A 20596-nucleotide genomic window follows, 5' to 3' on the forward strand; every position below is an offset into this window, starting at 1 on the left:
GGCAGGACTACACAGCTTAGATCTGATCCATTGGTTATGGGATCACTTAGCTCTGTCTATCGCATGCTGCGTACACAGTTTGGCACGCAGATATTCCTGTGTTGTAGCTTCACCAGGTTGACACCTCATTTTGAGGTATGCCTGCACTCTTCATTGAACCAGAGTTGGTCTCCTGGCTTGATGGTAATGGTAGAGTGGGGGATATGCCGGGCCATGAGGTTATAGATTTTGGTTGAGTACAATTCTGCTGCTGATGGCCCACAGCGCCTCATGGATGCCCAGCTTTGCATTGCTAGATCTGTTCGAAATCTATCCCATTTAGCACGGTGGTAGTGCCACACAACACGATGGAGGGTATCATCAATGTGAAGGCAGGACTTCATCTCCACAACGACTGTGCGGTGGTCACTCCTACCAATACTGTCATGGACAGATGCATCTGCAGCAGGCAGATTGGTGAGGACGAGGTCAGGTATCTTTTCCCCTCTTGTTGGTTCCCTCACCACCTGCCGCAGACGCAGTCTAGCAGATATGTCCTCTGGGACTCGGCCAGTAGTGGTGCTACCGAGCCACTCTTGGTGATGGACATTGAAGTCCCCCACCCAGAGTACATTCTGTGCCCTCACCACCTCCTCCAAGTGCTGTTTAACATGGAGGAGTACTGACTCATCAGCTGAGGGAGGGCGGTAGGTGGAAATCAGCAGGAGGTTTCCTTGACCATGTTTGATCTGATGCCATGAGACTTCATGAGGTCCAGAGTCAATGTTGAGAGCTCCCAGGGCAACTCCCTCCTGACTGTATACCACTGTGCCGCCACCTCTGGTGAGTCTGTCCTGCCAGTGGGACAGGACATACCCAGGGATGGTGATGGCAGTGTCTGGGACATTGTCTGTCAGGTATGATTCCATGAGTATGACTATGTCAGGCTGTTGCTTGACTAGTCTGTGGGACAGCTCTCCCAAGTTTGGCTCAAGCCCCCAGATGTTAGTAAGGAGGAATTTGCAGGGTTGACAGGGCTGGGTTTGCTGTTGTCGGTGCCTAGGTCGATGCCAGGTGGTCCGTCCGGTTTCATTCCTTTTTATTGACTTCGTAGCGGTTAGGTACAACTGAGTGACTTGCTAGGTCATTTCAGAGGGCATGTGGGTCTGGAGTCACATGTAGGCCAGACCAGGTAAGGACAGCTGATTTCCTTCCCTAAAGGCCATTAGTGAACCAGATGGGTTTTTACAACAATCGACAATGATTCATGGCCATCTTTAGACTAGCTTTTAATTCCAGATTTATTAATTGAATTCAAATTCCACCTTCTGCTGTGGTGGGATTTGAACCCATGTCCCCAGCGCAATTTCCTGGGTCTCTGGGTTATTTGTCCAGTGACAATACCACTACGCCACCGCCTCCCCTATTATCCCTTCTGCTATCCCTTCAGCTGCCCAGCTGCTCTGGAATTCCCTCCCTCTCCTCAGCCCCTGCTTAAAACCAAGTTGTTGTTGTAGAAGCTTGAAAGTTTCTTTGGCTCATGACCAACATCTCCTGCCCCACCCTACAGAATGGAGACCCCATTATTTCAGGTGCAGTTTTGTCAGGGGAAAATTAGATCAGTAGTGAAAATGTCACTTCCTTTTATTTTTGCCCTGTTTTCATTATTCGAGGGGATGGTAAAGGCCATTTGGAAATCGGGAAATTAGCATATTAAAATAAAGCGGCTCTTAGCTAAATATTAACCAATAGGATTGCACAGGTTTTCCACACCCTTTCAGTAAAAAAAAAGCTGAGTGAAAACGAACCAGATCGCTCGAGTCCAGAAATCAGCATCTGCACTTGATAATACTTCAGGAATTAAATCCGGACCTCGCCTCATCCTTAGGTACAGCACTTTCACCTTTTAGTAATTGATTTTACTTCTTGTATTTTGTATACGTGTTGTATTTTGCATCGTTTTGTGCTTTTCTTTTGTCCCATTAGAATAGCTCACGTTAGTTTCACTCAGTTTCCTCACAGTTCTTACTTTCCCAAGTGGGATCATTAGATGCAGAAATGCATTGGATCGCGGAATAGGTGTGAAATTGCAGTTAACACAATAAAGATTTGGGTTGGGGAAAGGAGTTATTAAAGCTCCTGGTTGTTTCGGAGAACGCTGTTGTTAAACTCCACCCTGACTTATGCTTTGGAAAAATGGCTCCCGTTCTTTATTGGTTGTGTTGGGAAAATGTTACAGTGAGAATTTTCTGATGCTCCGCTCCCACTTACACGGAGCGATGGGGAATGATGTGATTGACTGCAGCACAACAGGGAATAGACATGCAGTCTCTTTGAACCGGTTGTTTGGGGGCTTTAAGAGATCTTGGAAACTTTCAGGAGTTGTTCTGGTCGAGGTACATATCGCTTGCAAAGTAGTGCTTGCAATTCCACTGTTTCGTGGCGGCGGATTACGAATGGGAAAGGCGATCGACAGAGTAAAATGCGCAGACTGGAACTGGGTGTAGCTATGAAGACGGAGCAGACTGTAACTCAACGCAGGTCGTAACTGTGTATAAACTGGGTGGTTTTCTAATAAAAAAAAAAGTCAACAGATGAAACTCTCTGTCGAACAAGCGGGGGGTGGAGGGGTGCCACCACCACCCGGTAAACGGGACCTGGAACAAGCAGAGATCAGCAACGGCCAGCCTCTCAATCCGGTGCGGGGGAGGAGGGTGGGGTAATATTGTAATACGGTGCAGACTGTTATAAACTGCAGTGCAGGCTGTAACAGAGTGCAATATGGTGTGGACTGTAACAAGACTGTAACATGGTGCAAGCTGTAACAGACTGTAAAACGGTACAGGCTGTAACACGGTGCAGGCTGTAACAGACTGTAATACAGTGCAGGCTGTAACAGATTGTAAAATGGTACAGGCTGTAACATGGCGCAGGTTGTAACAGACTAATACAGTGCAGGCTGTCACAGACTGTAACATGGTGCAGGCTGTAACAGACTGTAATGGTGAGGCTGTAACTAACTAACAGTGCTGGCTGTAACAGACTGTAACACTGTGCAGGCTGTAACTGACTAACAGTGCAGGCTATAACAGACTAACTCGATGCAGGCTGTAATTGACTGTAATACAGTGCAAACTGTAACAGACTGCAACTTGCACAGGTTGTAATTGACTAACACGGTGCAGGCTGTAACCTGATGATGTAACAGACTGTAACATGATGTTGACTGTAATTTACTGTAATTTGATGCAGGCTTAACAGACTGCAACATGATGCAGGCTGTAACAGACTGTAGCATAATACAGGCTGTAACAGACCATGATATGGTTTAGGCAATAACACACTAACACAGTACTGGCTTAACAGACTGTAACGTCACACAGGCTGTAAAAGACTAACTCAATGTAGGCTGTAACTCACTTTTATAGTGCAATCTGTAATTGACTGTAACATGGCACAGGCTGTAACAGACTGTAATGGTGCAGGCTGTAACTAACTAACACAGTGCTGGTTGTAACAGACTGTAACACTGTGCAGGCTGTAACTAACTGTAACACGGTGCAGGCTTTAACAGACTAACACAGCGCAGATTGTAACAGACTGCAACATGGTGCAGGCTGTAACTGACTGTAAGGCAGTGCAGGCTGTAACAGACTGTATCATGATGCAGACTGTAATGCAGTGTGGGCTGTAACTAACTGATGTGGCACAGGCTTTAATAGACTGTAACATGGTGCAGGCTTTAACAGACTGTAACACGGAGACTGTAACAGACTAACGGTGTAGGATGTAACAGACTGTAACATGGTACTGACTGTAACTCAGTGCAGGCTGTAACAGACTGTAACTCGGTGCAGGCTGAAACGAACTATAACTCGATGCAGCCTGGCTTCTCCTGATGCCCAAATCACTCTGTACCCTGTTCCTTTCTAAATCTGGAAGATGCAGTGGGGGTTTGAGAGTTTGGCCTGTGTTATTTACCATGTCAGTGTTGATTGGAAGTTGAAATGAAAACATCCCAAATTTTTTTTAGTTAAAAAAGGCGTTTGCGACTTTTTTTTTCCTTACAGAACTAAAATGTCCCAAAGATTTGAGTAGGTGTGAGCAATTGGAGAAAGGTTGCCTAGGTTCATTGGAGATTTGTATGTACTCACTAAACATGATGTGTTATTAGGACTAAATCCTCTGCTGTTTGATATGAACAGAATGTGGTTTAGCTCATTCTGTTTTGATGCGCTTTCCTCTATCTGATTAGTCAATAGTCACTTCCTTCCCCGGGTTTAAAGAGCGCTGCCGTTCTCTTGCTGTAACAGTGCTGCTGTTCAGAGTGCTCTCTGGCTTCCCAAGATGCTCAGCTGCATCAGGACAACTGTAGCGGGAGAGGGTGGAGTTTGAGACTGAAATATGGATGGTTTGTCAGTGGTTTCATGGCAGCTTCTGGCTCCCTTTGTTTTTAAACGTTTGACTGAATTTTGAGTTTGAGGCTTTAATGTTCAAAGCCTGCACACCACCAGTTCAAAGTATGCTCACCGTGTAGTTTAACTTTCCCTATGTCTCGTTTTGAACAACAGGACCCCAATTTAGGACAAAACACTGGGCTCATTAATCTGAAACCATTATCCATCTAAACCCCTCAATAAAAGCTTTAGAAAACATTGGTCGTAATTTTCAATATCATAAAATGTTACAGCATGTAGGAACAGACGGTTAAGCTCATCTAGTCAAATTTCACTGTCCTGCTTCCCATTTTATATTCCTCTTTTTCAAGCAACTATCTAATTCTCTTTTCAAAGAAGAACTTTAACAAAGAACATTTAACAAAGAATTTCGCATTTTAACTAACCTATGTGTAAAGAATGGTTTCTTACCCCCACCTTTGATTCTTTTTATGCTGACATCTCATGACCAGTGCAAATACCCTTTCGCCATTTACCTCCTATAAACCTTCATAATTTTGAAGGTCTCTACCAGGTCACCCATTAACCTAATTTTACAAGCCTCTCTTATTAACGGTAATGCTAATTCCTAGCAACTTCCTCGAGAATTTATGCTGCATTTTTGTCCCTTTGCTATTCTAATAATAAAGTGCCCAACCGATATTCCATATGCACCCTAAAGTCTTGTATAAATCCAAAGTTATCTCATTACTATTGTATGCTATTTGTACTGCCACCTTTTTTAATGACTTTTGTTTCTGGGTTTGAAGATCTATCTGCTCCGCCAGTCCTTTAAACTTTACCATTTAGGGGGTATTTTTTCCCTATTGTTCCAAAGTGTACTGCTGCATATTAATCTGTACCTGCTCCCCAATCAGTGTTCCGTAGCCTTTCACAATCCACATCACAATGAAAAGCAGTTCCTCCACAATGTATGTCAAGCAGTTGTAAAATAGTCGTGCTGAAGCACACCAGTTCTCCCTAGTATCCCAGTGAAATTCAATTCAGAATAAGCACCCTAATAAGTAAGCCATGCAATAGGGAAGACATTGCAGGCATGGAGAGGAAGCAATGGGAATCCTCACTGGCAAGAGAATTGGTTTATGCTTCCAATGACAAAATGGATGGAATGCAGTTCATAAAAATCCTGGAACCCCAACAAATGAATTAGACTGATTCGGTCACTGTAAAATAGTAACCCTGATTACAGCAGAAGGCACTCCCTTAGCAGTCCATTATAGGCAAAGTTATTGGTTTTTTTATTTAAGCCACAGCAAGGAAAAACAGAAAGCATTGTGGATTGCAATCTCTGAAACATCAGTAAAAATCTCATGTAATTAAAACACAATTTGACTTATTTCCTAAACAGAAACTAGTAACTCTGCCTATTAGGTATCCTGAATTTGGTTTTCAGGTTGGGAAGAAAGAACATTTTTGTTTTCAAAAAAAAGCTTTTAAAGTATTTGAAAATAGTTCCAGGAGAATAAACATAAGCATTAGGTATACCAGCCTAAAGCTAGAGCAGAAAGCAGATTCCCCAGGCTACTACTGTGCAAACTACATCCCTTTCAAAATATTACTAATTTGTCAGTGAGTTTGGTGAAAGATTTTCAGCTGACTAAATAAACTTAGGGTGACTTTTTATTTGACCTAAAGTGTATGAACATTCATTTATTAAGATGCTTTAGTAGAAATAATCTAATATGCTAGTTACCTATTCTGGCACTGACTGGATTGCTCTGTGGAGAGCCAGCATAGACTTGATGGGCCAAATGGCCTCCTTCTGTGCCGTAAATGATTCTATGACTCTATTCAGCAGCTATAAGAATGCAATTTGCTCTTTTTAAAAAATGAGCTTAACTGAGGGAAGCACTGTTGCGTATCTGAAACCAGCATTTGCTCTCAATGGAAATGACATGCTAACTTGTATGATATAAATTTCTGGATAGGCAGAGGCATACAAACTGGATTAAGTCATGTTTTCACAAGATTCTGCCAGGTTAATTGCTACACCTTACTGGTGGGACTACTTAGTATCCTAGGTCCTGAATCATTCACTGAATTGCACAATTTATTTTGTGCAGACACATCATACGTTCTGCAGCAAAACAGACTTTTTCCCCAGAAGTTTATGTATCATGTTGGTAAACTGACTGGGAGGAATAAATTCTTTAAATTTTCTATTTGACGTATTTCTAAAGTCAACTTAATCAATTTAAAATAATTTAAAGAAAAATATTCATAAGACACCTTAGAAATTTCCATTAATTATTTTCTTAAACATGCCAAAGTGCAAGAGGGCTTTGTTTTGTTTTAAATCCTCTATTTATCAGTAAACAGTGCTTCTGAGAAACCCACCACCATAAGAATTAAGCACAAGTTGGGGTCTTCAAAGACTCAGCTTTAAAGCAAGTTTCTGAGGACATTCAGAACCCACCTGTTGGGCTGGATTTTAAGTTCCCACTGCTAATCTCAGCAGCGAGCTCAAAAAATGGCAAGAGTTACCATGAACTTAAGCACAGTGGCTCATTTAAGCAGCCAGGGCGGCTGGCACCCCCCCCCCCCCCCCCCCCCCATCTCGTGGAGGGTCAACCTGTCCATCCCTGGCAATGGCATCAGCTGCCTGTGCGCAGGCTCTGGCACCATTTTTACAGGGCAGCCAGCTTGCTGTCTAATTTAAATTTTTAAAGATAGATCCCCCCAAAATTAAATAAATAAATTTCTAATGCTTCATTCCCATCCCCCCCCCAATAACAATTCATTAACTATTTGCTCTTTCCCCCCCCCCCCGCCAAAACTTACCTTTAACATCTGATCTTTACACGCTCAAACTGCACAAAGTTTAAGGTTCAACCTTTCCCACCATCCCCTACACCCATTAAGTTCATTTGATCCCCTTTCACCCCCCACTGCGCTAAAAGTCTTGCCTCCTCTTCCCCCCCTCCCCACCAGTGTGGTGCCGCCTTTCCCCAGACAGGGATTTGAAGGCACGGGAGTGCTGGCCGACGTGCAGAAGATCGCGGGGGGCCCTCAAGATCGCAGGTAAGTGTATGGTAATTCATTCATTTTATTGATTTGAAAATTTTAATTGTGGTCCCGGCGGTGGCGGGTGGGGGGGGGGGCCGCCACAGAGCCTCGCCTCCGCTGGGAGGATTGGGCTGGGCCCTCACGGCATTGAGGTCCGTGGCGGGCCTCATCTGGAGCCATCTTCAGAACCCCCCCCCCCCCCCCACCGCCACCACGGAACCCGACTCCTGGGGGAGAACAAGATCCGGTCCTTTATGTGGTTACATGTCTTGTATTGGATGCACTTTGCAGTAATGTCATGGGGATTAACATTTTCTGTGTCCTTGATGGAAATCATTTGCTTGACCAGCTTTGAATCAAAGTGTTGCCAATGTGGCACTGCATTAAAAAATTCATTGGACCATCTGTGCTCAGTCCCTTACTTTCAAGCATTAGAGAATTGAATCAAGACATTCACTTGAATTGAAAATTTAACAGTGGGATGTTGGGTGGGGCAGTTAGACAGGATTTAAATGCAGGTGCTGTGTTCTGACTACTTAAAGTGTTCATCAGATCAGTATGTAGACACTCCTATTTAGATACTGTTTTGTAATCACTAGGTGTGTTTACTTATTTTAAAATCCAAGTATTGTTTTTTTCTGCAATAAGTTCTAATTTCTGTTAGACTTTTCAGATTTACTACCAAGATCCTCGTCTGTTCCTTGTTAGTTTCTTCCTGTGGATAAGTTGCAAAAAATGATGGTTTTTAGTGAGTGCCTGAACTGCACCAGATTGTCCCTCCACTGTAACATGGAGGGTATGGAAAGCTACTTACTGTGCTACACAGATGATTTGGTCAGCTGCTAATACATCTTGTACCTTGTTAAATTGCTGACTTCCCTTTGAAACTGCCACTGCCCGCAGACTAAAAATTTCTGTATCTCAGCATTCTACTTGTTAGGTTTACTTATTGCTTTTGTCTATCTCCAGTTATCCATGGTGTAATTTTCCTTTTGCTCTCCACAGACAATGGCTTTTCACGAGGCATTTACAAATGCTGGCCAAAAGCCTGGGCTGACAGTGTGGAGGATTGAGAAAATGAACCCCGTGCCAGTACCTGAAAAGCTGCATGGCAGTTTTTATGTTGGTGATGTCTACATTGTACTGAATACAACTCCAGATTTTTCATACAGTGCCCACTTTTGGATAGGTATGTCTATGTTCATATTTGCCTTTGGATTTTCAGAACTGCTGTTAATGCAAGACCGATTACTTTTTTTTTGCTATTGTAGGTTAATCTTGGATAAATATTTTCTTCCAGGAAGCCAGAGCAGTCAAGATGAATCTGGAGCTGGTGCCATTTTCTGTACTCAGCTGGATGATAGTCTCAGTGGTAAACCAGTGCAGTATAGGGAATCACAAGGCTACGAGTCAAGCAAGTTCCTCGGCTACTTCAAAAATGGACTTGTGTACAAGGTAATGTAGACAATAAACAGAATCTTTTAAGGAGCTTGGAATCTTTCACAAAATATCAAACCTCTCTTGAATGTTTGTGTGTTCTTGTTACACATAAGTGTGCATTGTCACCAAATGCTGGAGGCACCATTTGTCTGTTTATGGATTAAATGGCGTAAAAAAAAAAGTTTTTTTCATAATAGAGATTGCAATGATCCCTCCAACAATTATAGTAGCTTGTTTAGTGTGGATTCTTTGTTTCTGGTCCATACAAAATTCAATCAGTTAGTCTCTAACTTTGCCCTGTTTATGTGCATTTAAATTTCAGAAGTAGCTTGGACATCTGCCTCACTGGCTCTACATTAAGTAAAAGTTGTTAAAGGGGCTGGCTGATATACTAATAAGAAGGTCTACTTAAATTAAGCATTTCCCCTCCCCGTCCCTGGGATACCACCAGGTGTATCAAGTGAAAGGTCAACTTCCATAGATGGTTATGTAGGACATTTAAATACATTGACTTTGAACTAGTCCCATTTTCATACATCACCCTCCACCTTCTGCTTTACTAGTCTTTTACTCCATCACTGCTTAATTCCTTCCAACTTGCCCATTTGAAGTGGAATAGACAACACAGGAGCTACACAATATCTTAAAAAAAAAACCCTATCACAGACCTTCCCTTTTGCTCTTCTTCATTCCCCTGCCCCCCCTTCACTTCTCAAAACCTATTACGTTTCTAACTTTTGCAGTTCTGATCAAAGGTCACAGATCTGAAACATTAACTCTGTTTCTCTCTCCACAGATGCTGCCAGATCTGCTGAGTATTTCCAGCACTTTCTGTTTTTGCTTCAGATTTCCAGCATCCGCAGTATTTTGCTTGTGTAACAAAATATCTAAGTGGGCACAAGTGGGCAAATTACATTTAATACAAACAAATGTAAAGTACTGCACCTAGGAAGAAAAATAGGTAATAAGTATCCTAACTTAAATGGTGTTGAAATAGCTAAGAATGAAGCTGAAAGAGATCTTGGCATTTTAATAGACTTGGCATTCAACATGTCCAAGCAGTGGGGAGCAGCAATCAACAGAACAAATACAATGCTGAATTATATAACCAAAACAGACTAAAAGACAAAGAAACTTAAACTGTATGCTGCTCTGGCCAGATTACACCTTGAGTAATGTGTCTAGTTCTGGCTACTAACACATAAGAGACAAGAGACACTCGAGCCCTGGAGGTGATTCAGAGAAGAGTGGGGAAGCTGTTCTGTACCATCTAGAAAATTGCGAAATGAAGGAAAACAATTGAGAAATGTCCTACTAAAGGTATAAAAGTTAATGAGCAGAATGGAACAGGTAAATCTGGAAAATTATGTCTAACTGAAAAGTGAGAGTAGGGTAAGAGGACACTATTCAAACTACTAATGGAAAAATTTAGGACTGAATTTGGAACATCTGGGTAAACTAGTGGAGGTAAAAACTCAAATCAGTTAAGAAACAATTGGATGCTATGATTGAGAGACTGTAAGATTTTCTGGCTGAATGAGATGAGGTGAACTGAATAAGTTTGTGACTATGCATCCTTCCTCAGTTGGGAGTGGGCTATAATCCCTGAACGCTACCATACTGACCCTTGCCCACACCCATTAATGTAGTCAGCCCTACTGATTTTTTTTCTTTCTCGAGAAAAGGTGAAATGAGAGTTGAAAATGATACTACCATGATTAAATAGAAACATGTCAGCTGTAAGTCAAGTGTATAACTGTGAGATTATCCACTTTGGTAGCAAAAACAGGAACGCAGACTATTATCTGAACGGCTATAAACTGAGAGAGGGGAATATGCAGCAAAACCTGGGTGTTCTCGTACACCAGTCACTGAAGGTAAGCATGCAGGTGCAACAGGCGGTAAAAAAGGCAAATGGTATGTTGGCCTTCATAGCGAGAGGATTCGAGCACAGGAGCAGGGATGTCTTGCTGCAATTATACAGGGCCTTGGTGTGACCACACTTGGAATATTGTGTGCAATTTTGGTCTCCTTATCTGAGGAAGGATGTTCTTGCTATAGAGGGAGTGCAGCGAAGGTTTACCAGACTGATTCCTGAGATGGCGGGTCTGATGGATGAGGAGAGATTGAGTTGGTTGGGCTTATATTCGCTGGAGTTCAGAAGAGTGAGGGAGGTTCTCATAGAAACCTATAAAATTCTAACAGGACTTGACAGGGTAGATGCAGGAAGGATGTTCCCGATGGTGGGGGAGTCCAGAACCAGGGGTCATAGTCTCAGGATACGGGGTAAACCTTTCAGGACTGAGATGAGGAGAAATTTCTTCACCCAGAGAGTGGTGAGCCTGTGGAATCCGCTACTACAGAAAGCAGTTGAGGCCAAAACATTGTAAGCTTTCAAGAAGGAGTTAGATATAGCTCTTGGGTTTAAGGGGATCAAAGAGTATGGGGCAAAAGCGGGAACAGGTTACTGAGTTGGATGATCAGCCATGATCATAATGAATGGTGGAGCAGGTTCGAAGGGCCAATTGGCCTACTCCTGCTCCTATTTTCTATGTTTCTCAGTCCACCAATGAAAGCCTCGGGACAAGACTCCTGATTTTAGGGGAAGTGGTGGTGTAGTGGTAATGTCACTGAACTAATAATCCCGAGGCATCTGCTCTGATGATGCAACCTTCCACATATGTCTACCTTTTTCCACAACCAAGGATTCCCCCCCCACTGTGTTTGACAGGGCCCTCAACTGTGTCCGTCCCATTTCCTGCACCAATACCCTCACCACTTCCCCACCCTCCCAGAACCGCAACAGGGTTCTCCTTGTCCTCCCTTTCCACCCCACCAGCCTCCACAGCCAAAGGATCATTCTCCACCATTTCCAGCGTGATGCCACTACCAAACGCATCTTCCCCTCCCTTCCCCTGTCAGCATTCCGAAGGGAACGTTCCCTCCGTGACACCCTGGTCCACTCCTCCTTTACCCCCGACACCTCGTCCCCTTCCCATGCAGTCGCAGGAGGTGTAATACCTGCCCCTTTACCTCTTCTCTCCTCACTATCCAAGGCCCCAAACACTCCTTTCAGATGAGGCAGCAATTTACTTGTGCTTCTTTCAATTTAGTATACTGTATTCGCTGCTCACAATGTGGTCTCCTCTACACTGGGGAGACCAAACGCAGAGTGGGTGAACGCTTTGTGGAATACCTTTGCTCAGTCCGAATACACCCCTCCCCCCCACCCCCCCCCCCCCACCCCGCTTCCTGTCGCTTGCCATTTCAACACAACCCCCGCTCTCATGCCCACATCTCTGTCCTGGGATTGCTGCTGTGTTCCGGTGAACATCAACGCAAACTCGAGGAATAGCATCTCATTTACCGATTAGGCACACTACAGCCTGCCGGACTGAACATTGAGTTCAGTAATTTCAGAGCTTGACTGACCCCCCCCCCCCCGCCTTTTTATTTTTAGTTTTATTTTTTATTCTCATTTTATTTTAGTTTGTTTCATTATTCATTTTTTTTATCATGTGGCTGCCCATGGTTTTTGTTATGTTTGTGCTTTTGGCCAGGGCTGTTCCTTATTCGGTCATTTAACAGCCTCTCTGCACTAACACTTTGTCTTTCATCACACCATTAACACATCCTTTGCCTTTGCTCCATGACCTTCTGGTCAGTTACTCTCTGTGACCCTCTGTCCTTTCAACACTTTCCCTTGTTATCTTTTCCCCCACCCCCGCTTTATTTGCTTAAAACCTATAAAACCTTAAAACCTTTGCTTAAAACATTTCTAACCTTTGCCAGTTCTGATGAAAGGTCACTGACCTGAAACATTAACTATGATTCTCTCTCCACAGATGCTGCCAGACCTGCTGAGTATTTCCAGCATTTTTTGTTTTTATTTCAGAATTCCAGCATCTGCAGTATTTTGCTTTTATCCAGAGGCTCAGGATAATGCCCTGGGAACATGAGTTCAAATCCCAACACAGCTGCTGGTGGAATTTAAATTCAATTAATTAATAAAAATCTGGAATTGAAAGGTAGCTTCAGTAATGTTGCCATGAAACTATCATTGATTGTCGTAAAAACCCATGAGGTTCACTGATGTCCTTTAGGGAAGGAAATCTACCCTCCTTACCTCATCTGGTCTACATGTGACTCCAGACCCACAGCAATGTGGTTGACTCTTAACTGTCCTCTGAAATGGTCTCACAAGCCATTGAGTTGTCAAGGGCAATTATGGATGGGCAACAAATGCTGGCCTTGCCAGCTACGCCCATGTGGGACAAGCATGATCTCGGTTTGCAGAGTTTGCTTCATAGCTGATGCTATTTGAGAGGATTGGCAGACCCCGTCCATTTAGTGGCATCAATAAGAAAGAAGAAGCAACGGTGAGTTTGATGTCAGTCTAGGAACCTAAAGGCCACCCTGACACCTGAAATCCTGTTAGTGTCAGCAAGTATTTTGTCATCATGTTTCAGTTTATGCTGTCTTAGTCCTTTAACTGTAGGGCTTATGAACAGGAGCTTTAATGGAAGATACTTGTGCTGTTCCTTTTTCAGTGTAGGATAACTTCTATAAATTAGTGCTCCCAGACCAGAACGTTTCCCAACGGGAATGTTCAGTTGAAATGTTGTGTCCCTGATTAGATTGGGCAGGCTATGGACTGGGAGAGCTAACGGTGCCTGACATTTTGATTAATATCCACCTTTGTGCATAATTATGTGGTGGGAGCTATAATTTGTAAAAACCTAACCCATTGTTTTGGTGAATTATTCTTACACAATGAGGAATGACTGCCAGGGAATTAAGTATTTTTCTTTTTTATACCAAGTGTTAAAATAGAGCATTCCTGGGCCTGAAAAACAGGGGGTACTTTGAGGATAAAGCTCTATTTATAATAATATTGTGTAATATCTCTATATTTTACACCATCCATCCTTACAGCATATCTGTGTGAGATTGCCAGTTTGCTCCACATTATAGCCATTTTTTTGCTGTAAATGTATAGAATTGGCTTAAGACTTAACCAGATTCCTTTCTTTGGGATCCTTGAAGTCATCAATCTTTATTAGAATATAACCCAGGCCCGAGGCTGTATTTTGTAATGCAGAGAAGAATGTTGGACTAGTTCAGGTGCATTACTTGGCGTCACTGTCTGTTATGTTTTATTTAACTTAACCTAGGTTAAATGTAGGAAACCCACAACAATATATGAGTACAAAGGCCTGTAGCAATTGATGGGATATTTTGATCCTTTTTTTTTTAAAACAACTCACTTTATTGTTGCCTTTATAATCTTCTACAGCATTTAAATTTGTGTCTCCTTTGCAGGAAGGAGGTATTGCATCTGGGTTTGCACATGTCATCACCAATGACATCAATGTAAAGAGGCTGTTACATGTTAAAGGCAGACGAAATGTGAGAGCCAGTGAAGTGCCTTTCGCGTGGTCCAGCTTTAACAACGGAGACTGCTTCCTCATTGATACAGGAGCTGTGAGTATAATATTAAAAAGAACTGGCAGTAAGCTCTGTTACACTTTGATCCTTACTCCTTTCAGTATTCCCCTCACCATGTTATCTATGGTTATCATGCTTTCCTCCCTGGTTATGAGGTTCAAGGACAATCCAGCTCATTGATATTACTGAGCAGTGCCAATGCAAGTCAATGTGCCTTGTGATTTTCTTGGGTTCGTTACTCCTTTTAATTTTATTTTAGCTGCAGATTGATTCTGCTAAAGGTGTTGACTCAAATTGGACACCATTCCATAAGTGCCAGCCAGCCTTTGGTAGCTTATCCAAGTGGCCACTCAGCATGTTACCCAGGACAGCAACAAAAAACTGTGCTAATATACTGTTTTTAATGTAATAAAACATTCCAAGGCGCTTCACAGGAGTGTTATAAAACAAAATTTGACACCAGTCCACATAATGAGATATTATTGCAGATGACCAAATGCTTAGTCAAAGAGGTGGGTTTTAAGGAGCGTCTTAAAGGAGAGAAGGAGAGGTGGAGGGAGGGAATTCCAGAGCTTAGGGCCTAGGCAACTGAAAGCAGCCGTCAGTGGTGGAGTGATTAAAATCAGGGATGCTCAAACGGCCAGAATTTGAGGAGCACAGAGATCTCGGGAGTTATAGGGTTGGAGAAAGTTACACAGTGAGGGAGGGGCAAGATCGTGGAAAGATTTGAAAACAAGGATGAGAATTTTAAAATTGAGATGTTGCCGGATCAGGAGCCAGCGTAGATCAGCGAGCCCAAGGATGATGCATGAATGGAGCTTGGTGCGAGTAAGGACACGGGCAGCAGAGTTTTGGATGACCTCAGGTTTGGGAGACTGGCCAGGAATGCATTGGAATAGTTAAGTCTAGAGGTAACAAAGCCATAGATGAGGGTTTCAGCAGCAGATAGCTGACTCAAGGGTGGAGTCGAGCAATGTTACATAGGTGGAAATAGGTGATCTTAGTGATAGTAAAAGAGGTAGGTTTTAAGGAACATCTTAAAGGAGGAGAGAGAGATAGCGAGGCAGCAAGGTTTAGGGAGGGTGTTCTGGAGCTTAGGGCTTTTGCAGCTGAAGGCACGGCCACCAGTAATGGAGAGTTTAAAATTGGGAATATAGAAGGGAAATTTTGGCCAAATAGTCAGCCATGAGGAGGCACTCACAGTTGAGCAAGATTCTGTCTTCCCCACATGTGCAGATTCAGGCAGGGGTTACTGAATAGTGATCATGAGTGGAAATCCTTGCTGATTCCCCTCTGTAACCTAAGGGTACTGAGGCCCATTGTGGCGCTCCATTGCCTTGGCTGAGTTCAGCAAACCCGGAGAGGTGATGAAAGTTGTTTTTCTTTCATACAAAGTACCTGAGGAAGATTGGAGAACCTCACCTCACCTTCTATGAGAGAGCCAGCACAGAAATGATGGACTGAATGGCCTCCTGTGTTCTATGATTCTATGACAATACCAAGTTCTTTGCTTTGAGAATCTAGTGCTGAGGCTGTTACGTCACAGTTGTAGGAGAACTTTTTTTGCTAATATTCATTGCTGAGTGAGCAGCCCGACAGCCCCAATATGTTTTCAAGAAGGAGTTAGATATAGCTCTTGGGTCTAAAGGGATCAAAGGGGATGGGGCGAAAGCGGGATCAGGCTACTGAGTTGGATGATCAGCCATGATCATAATGAATGGCGGAGCAGGCTCGAAGGGCCGAATGGCCTATTCCTGCTGCTATTTTCTAATATCAGCAAAATCCACTGACAGGGTATTCAGGAGTGAGGTGCAGAAACAGTGGAGACGGACTGAAGCGTTGAAGCAGATATAGACTGGGATAGTAATAGTGTAAAGGGCAGAGAGGGGGGAAGAGTTTGTGAAGTGTATTCAGGAGAACTTTCCTAATTAGTATGTTCCTGGCCCAACGAGGAAGGAGGCATTGCTGGATCTGGTTCTGGGGAATGAGGTGGATCAAGTGTCAAGAGGGAAAATTTAGGGAACAGTGATCATAGTATAATAAGGTTTAAGTTAGCTTTGGAAAAGGACAAGGAGGAATCCAGAGTAAAAATACTTAATTGGAGGAGAGCCAATTTCAGTGGGGTGAGATCAGATTTGTTCCAGGTAAATAGAAATCAAAGATTGGCAGGCAAAGCTGTAAATTAAAATGGGCTGCCTTTAAAAAAAGACCTAGTTCAGGTACATGAGGCGGAAAGGTAGGACAACCAAAGCCAGAGCCCCCTGGATGACGAGACAAAAATTAAGATGAAGCAGAAAAAAGGTGCATATGACAGATGTCAGGTTGATAATACAAGTGAGAACCAGACTGAATATAGAAAGTTCAGAAGAGTAGCGAGAAAGGAAACATGAGAGACAAAGAGAGAGTATGAGAAGAGTCTGGCAGCGAACATTAAGGAGAATCCAAAAGTCTTCCATAGGCATATAAATAGTAAAAGGGTAGCTAAAAGAGGGGTGGGGCCGATTAGGGACCAAAAAGGAGATTTACACATGGAGGCAGAGGGCATGGCTGAGGTAATAAAGGAGTACTTTGTATCTGTCGTTGCCAAGGAAGAAGATGCTGCCAAAGTCAGAGTGAAAGAGGAGGTAATTGAGACACTAGATAGGCTAAAAATTGATAAAGAGGAGATACCAGAAAGGCTAACTATACATAAAGTTGATTTATTGTCAGGATCAGATAAGATGCATCCAAGGATATTGAAGGGGAAAAAAGGGTGGAAATTGCAGAGGCACTGACCATAATCTTCCAGTCCTTTTGACATACAGGGGTGGTACCAGAAGACTGGAGAATTGCCAATGTTACACCCTTGTTGAAAGAAAGGACGTAAGGATAAATCCAGGAACTTCAGGCCAGTCAGTTTACCCTCTGTGGTAGTTCTGTTTTTAGAAATGATGATCGAGGTTAAAATTAACAGTCACTTGGACAAGTGTGGATTAATTAAGGAAAGCCAGCACGGACGCGTTAAAGACAAAATATGTTTAACTAACTGTGATTGAGTTTTTGATGAGGTAACAGAGAGCATTGATGAGGGTAACGGGGTTTATGTGATGCACATGGACTTTCAAAAGGTGTTTGATAAAGTGACACATAACAGGCTTGTCAGCCAAGTTAAAACCCATGGGATAAAAGGATAAGTGGCAGCATGGATACAAAGTTGGCTGAGTGACAGGAAAGAGATAGTAGTGGTGAATGGTTTTTTGCACTGGAGGAAGGTATATACTTGGGTTCCCCAGGGGTTGCTGTTAGGACCCCTGTTTTTCTTGATATATATTAACGACCTAGACTTTGGTGTACAGGGCATAATTTCAAAATTTGCAGATGACACAAAAATTGGAAGTATTGTGAACTGTAAGGAGGATAGTGATAGATTTCAAGAGGATGTAGACAGGCTGGTGGAATAGGCAGAAACGTGACAGATGAAATCTAATGCAGAGAAGAATGAAGGGATGCATTTTGGTAGCTAGAACAAGGTGAGGCAATATAAAATAATGGGTACAATTCTAAAAGGGGTGCAGGAACCAAGAGATCTGGGGGTATATGTATACAAATCGTTGAAGGTGGCAGGGCAGGTTGAGAAAGTAGTTAAAAAGGTAGGTGGGATCCTGGGCTTTACAAATAGGGGCATAGAGTACAAAAGTGCAGAAATTATGGTGAACCTTTGTAAAACACTGGTTTGGCCTGAACTGTGACCAATTCCTGGCACCACACTTTAGGAAGGATGTGAAGGTTTTAGAGAGGGTGCATAAAAGATTTATGAGAATGGTTCCCCAGATGAAGGACTTCAGTTACGTGGATAGATAGGAGAAGCCAGTGCGTTATCCTTAGAGAAGAGAAAGTTGAGAGGAGATTTGATGGAGGTGTTCAAAATCATGAGAGACCTGGACAAAGTAGATAGGGAGAAACTATTCACATTGGGAGAAAGGTTGAGAACCAGAGAATGCTGATTTTAGGTGAATGGCAAAAAAACCAATGGTGACATGAGAAAAGCTTTTTTTACACAGCAGGTGGTTAGGATCAAGAATGCGGTGGAGGCAGATTCAATCATGGCTTACATACGTACGAACATACGAATTAGGAGCAGGAGTAGATCACTCAGCCCTTCAAGCCTACTCCGCCATTCAATAGTCAGTTCACGGCTCAACTGATTACTCCTCATTTCCACCTACTCCCGATAACCTTTTGAAAGGGAGTTGGGTAAATGCCTAAAGAGAAAAAAAAAATTGCAGGGCTATGGGGAAAAGGTTGGGGAATGGGACTAGCTGAGTTGCTCTTGCAAAGAGCTGGCACGGACACAACAGGCCGAATGGCGGCCTCCTTTGCTGTAACCATTCTAGGTACGTGTAGCTGGGAATCCCCTGATAGCCTCGGGTCACATGAGGATCTCCTGTGAGTTATGAATGTGGAAAAAAACAAGCAGCTGAAGATGTTGAAATGGTAGCCTCCCTGAATTAATAAAAGTTACTGTTCTCCACCATGTATTTAAAAGGAAAACATAGAATATTATAAGCTACTCTATTGGCCAATCAACTTGTAGTACATGTATATCTGTATATTTAAGGAGAGAGTATAGAACAAGAATGTCCATTGAGCTCAACAAATTGTTTTCTGCACAGACCATATGCAATCTACCCTATCATTGACTATACTTTGCTGTTTTTTTAAACTCCTGAAGAAATGTTTTAGACATATATCCTTTAGAACTTTAATAATCAAGCAAAACACCAGATTATTATGCTTCTCCAGTAATCCATTCTTAATCCTGGTGTGCACAGCTAAAAACAGGAATCACCATAGACAACATCACCCAACTTCTCCTGCCATTTTCCAGCTCCAGCAGCACAGACAACATTGTGTACCTTGAAATATTAATCATCTCGGTCTAAAGCAGTGAGAATGGGGGGAGAGTGAGAAAGGAAATGAGCAGAGAATGAGGAGAGAGGAAATGAACAGATGGTGGTTGGGGAAGCGAGGCTAGGTTACAGTACATTTTAAAGTTTAAGCTACTGATCAAAAGGCAAATTATAAACATTCATGGATGCTGAATTTTACTTAAACTGGCAAGTAATGTACTTGATTAGCATAATGTTTAGATTCAGTTTAAAATACAGTCTTACAGAATATGAAGTCACACTTAAACTTTGCAATTGTAGATGATCTATCAGTGGATTGGATCAAAGAGCAACTACCAGGAGCGAGTGAAGTGCTGTTCTCTTGCTGCAAGTATCCGTGATGGAGAGAGGATGGGACGTGCAGAAATAGAGGTGGTGGATGAAGGAGATGAGCCCAGCGAGGTTATCAAAGTGAGTATGTGGAGAACATGCGGGACTTTATTGTAAAGCTTATATCATGCTTGAGGGATTAAGCGTTTCCTCTTTTTTTTTTTAAAATGGCAGTTACTGGGTGACAAACCAGCCATTCCAGATGCAGCTGAGGAAGATTCTGCAGCAGATAAAGCCAACAAGCGAAAAGCCAAACTCTATATGGTAACTATTTTTTCTTAAAGAAGGTCCTTGATAATGTCTGCTTTCATTCCTGACTCCTATTGCTAGTTTTCTCAATCAACAGCAATGCTTTGCGAAAATACTACACAAATAACCACAAACCTGGATATCAAGCATTGTAATCTCTTTTAGATTTCTGATGCCAGTGGACAGTTGTCTTTAACAGAGGTGGCTGCTGAGAGTCCATTTTCCATGGCTACACTTTCATCCAATGAATGTTACATTCTTGACAATGGGTCACGTGGCCATATATTTGTGTGGAAAGGTAAGAAAGTCCAGACACTTGTGCTTTTAATACAGTGTGAACATTACCAGATTTATTGTTCAATTCTTTTATTTTTTAAAAAGTCAATTTTTTTCTATGATTATAATGATTATTCTTTATTAAATCTACTGTGGTTTAATGATTCTCTTTGTAAGATTTTCAACATTTCCAAAATGAAATTTCAAATAATTGTAGTCTTATTTTCGCAATTGTTTGGGGTCAGAATTTCTAAAATAAATCTGACTGTTTTGGAGCAGTTTCAGAGTGACAGGAATGGGAAATGTAGTGGGAATCTGTTCCATTGGCTCCCTTGCTTCCGCCACTACTTGTGGGATGTTCCATCAAAAGTGAGGTGTGACATTCAGGATGCTCACTTGTATTGCAGCAGGCTTGTGCAAATGGCAGCAATGCATCATCTGATGTATTTCCCGTCATTAATACATTAGCAACACTGGTCGTCA

At 42.5% G+C, this 20596-nt stretch overlaps 1 protein-coding gene across 2 annotated transcripts in view; it reads left to right on the forward strand.

The window, feature by feature from the left end:
• The first annotated feature begins 1757 nt into the window (after positions 1-1757).
• scinlb (scinderin like b) overlaps positions 1758-20596 on the forward strand; it is a 47472-nt gene continuing 28633 nt past the window's right edge. Inside the window, exons 1-8 of one of the 2 annotated variants that reach the window (XM_068036808.1) lie at positions 1760-1867; positions 7368-7457; positions 8448-8631; positions 8743-8897; positions 14205-14366; positions 19520-19669; positions 19763-19852; positions 20003-20135. In XM_068036808.1, the coding sequence (XP_067892909.1) occupies positions 8451-8631; positions 8743-8897; positions 14205-14366; positions 19520-19669; positions 19763-19852; positions 20003-20135 (871 nt within the window). In that variant the 5' untranslated portion in view covers positions 1760-1867; positions 7368-7457; positions 8448-8450. Of the gene's footprint in view, positions 1868-7367; positions 7458-8447; positions 8632-8742; positions 8898-14204; positions 14367-19519; positions 19670-19762; positions 19853-20002; positions 20136-20596 lie in introns of both variants that reach the window. The other variant, XM_068036807.1, reaches the window with a different exon arrangement.

The sequence above is a fragment of the Heterodontus francisci genome, chromosome 8 (genome assembly GCF_036365525.1).
Source record: "Heterodontus francisci isolate sHetFra1 chromosome 8, sHetFra1.hap1, whole genome shotgun sequence".
Lineage (NCBI taxonomy): Eukaryota > Metazoa > Chordata > Chondrichthyes > Heterodontiformes > Heterodontidae > Heterodontus > Heterodontus francisci.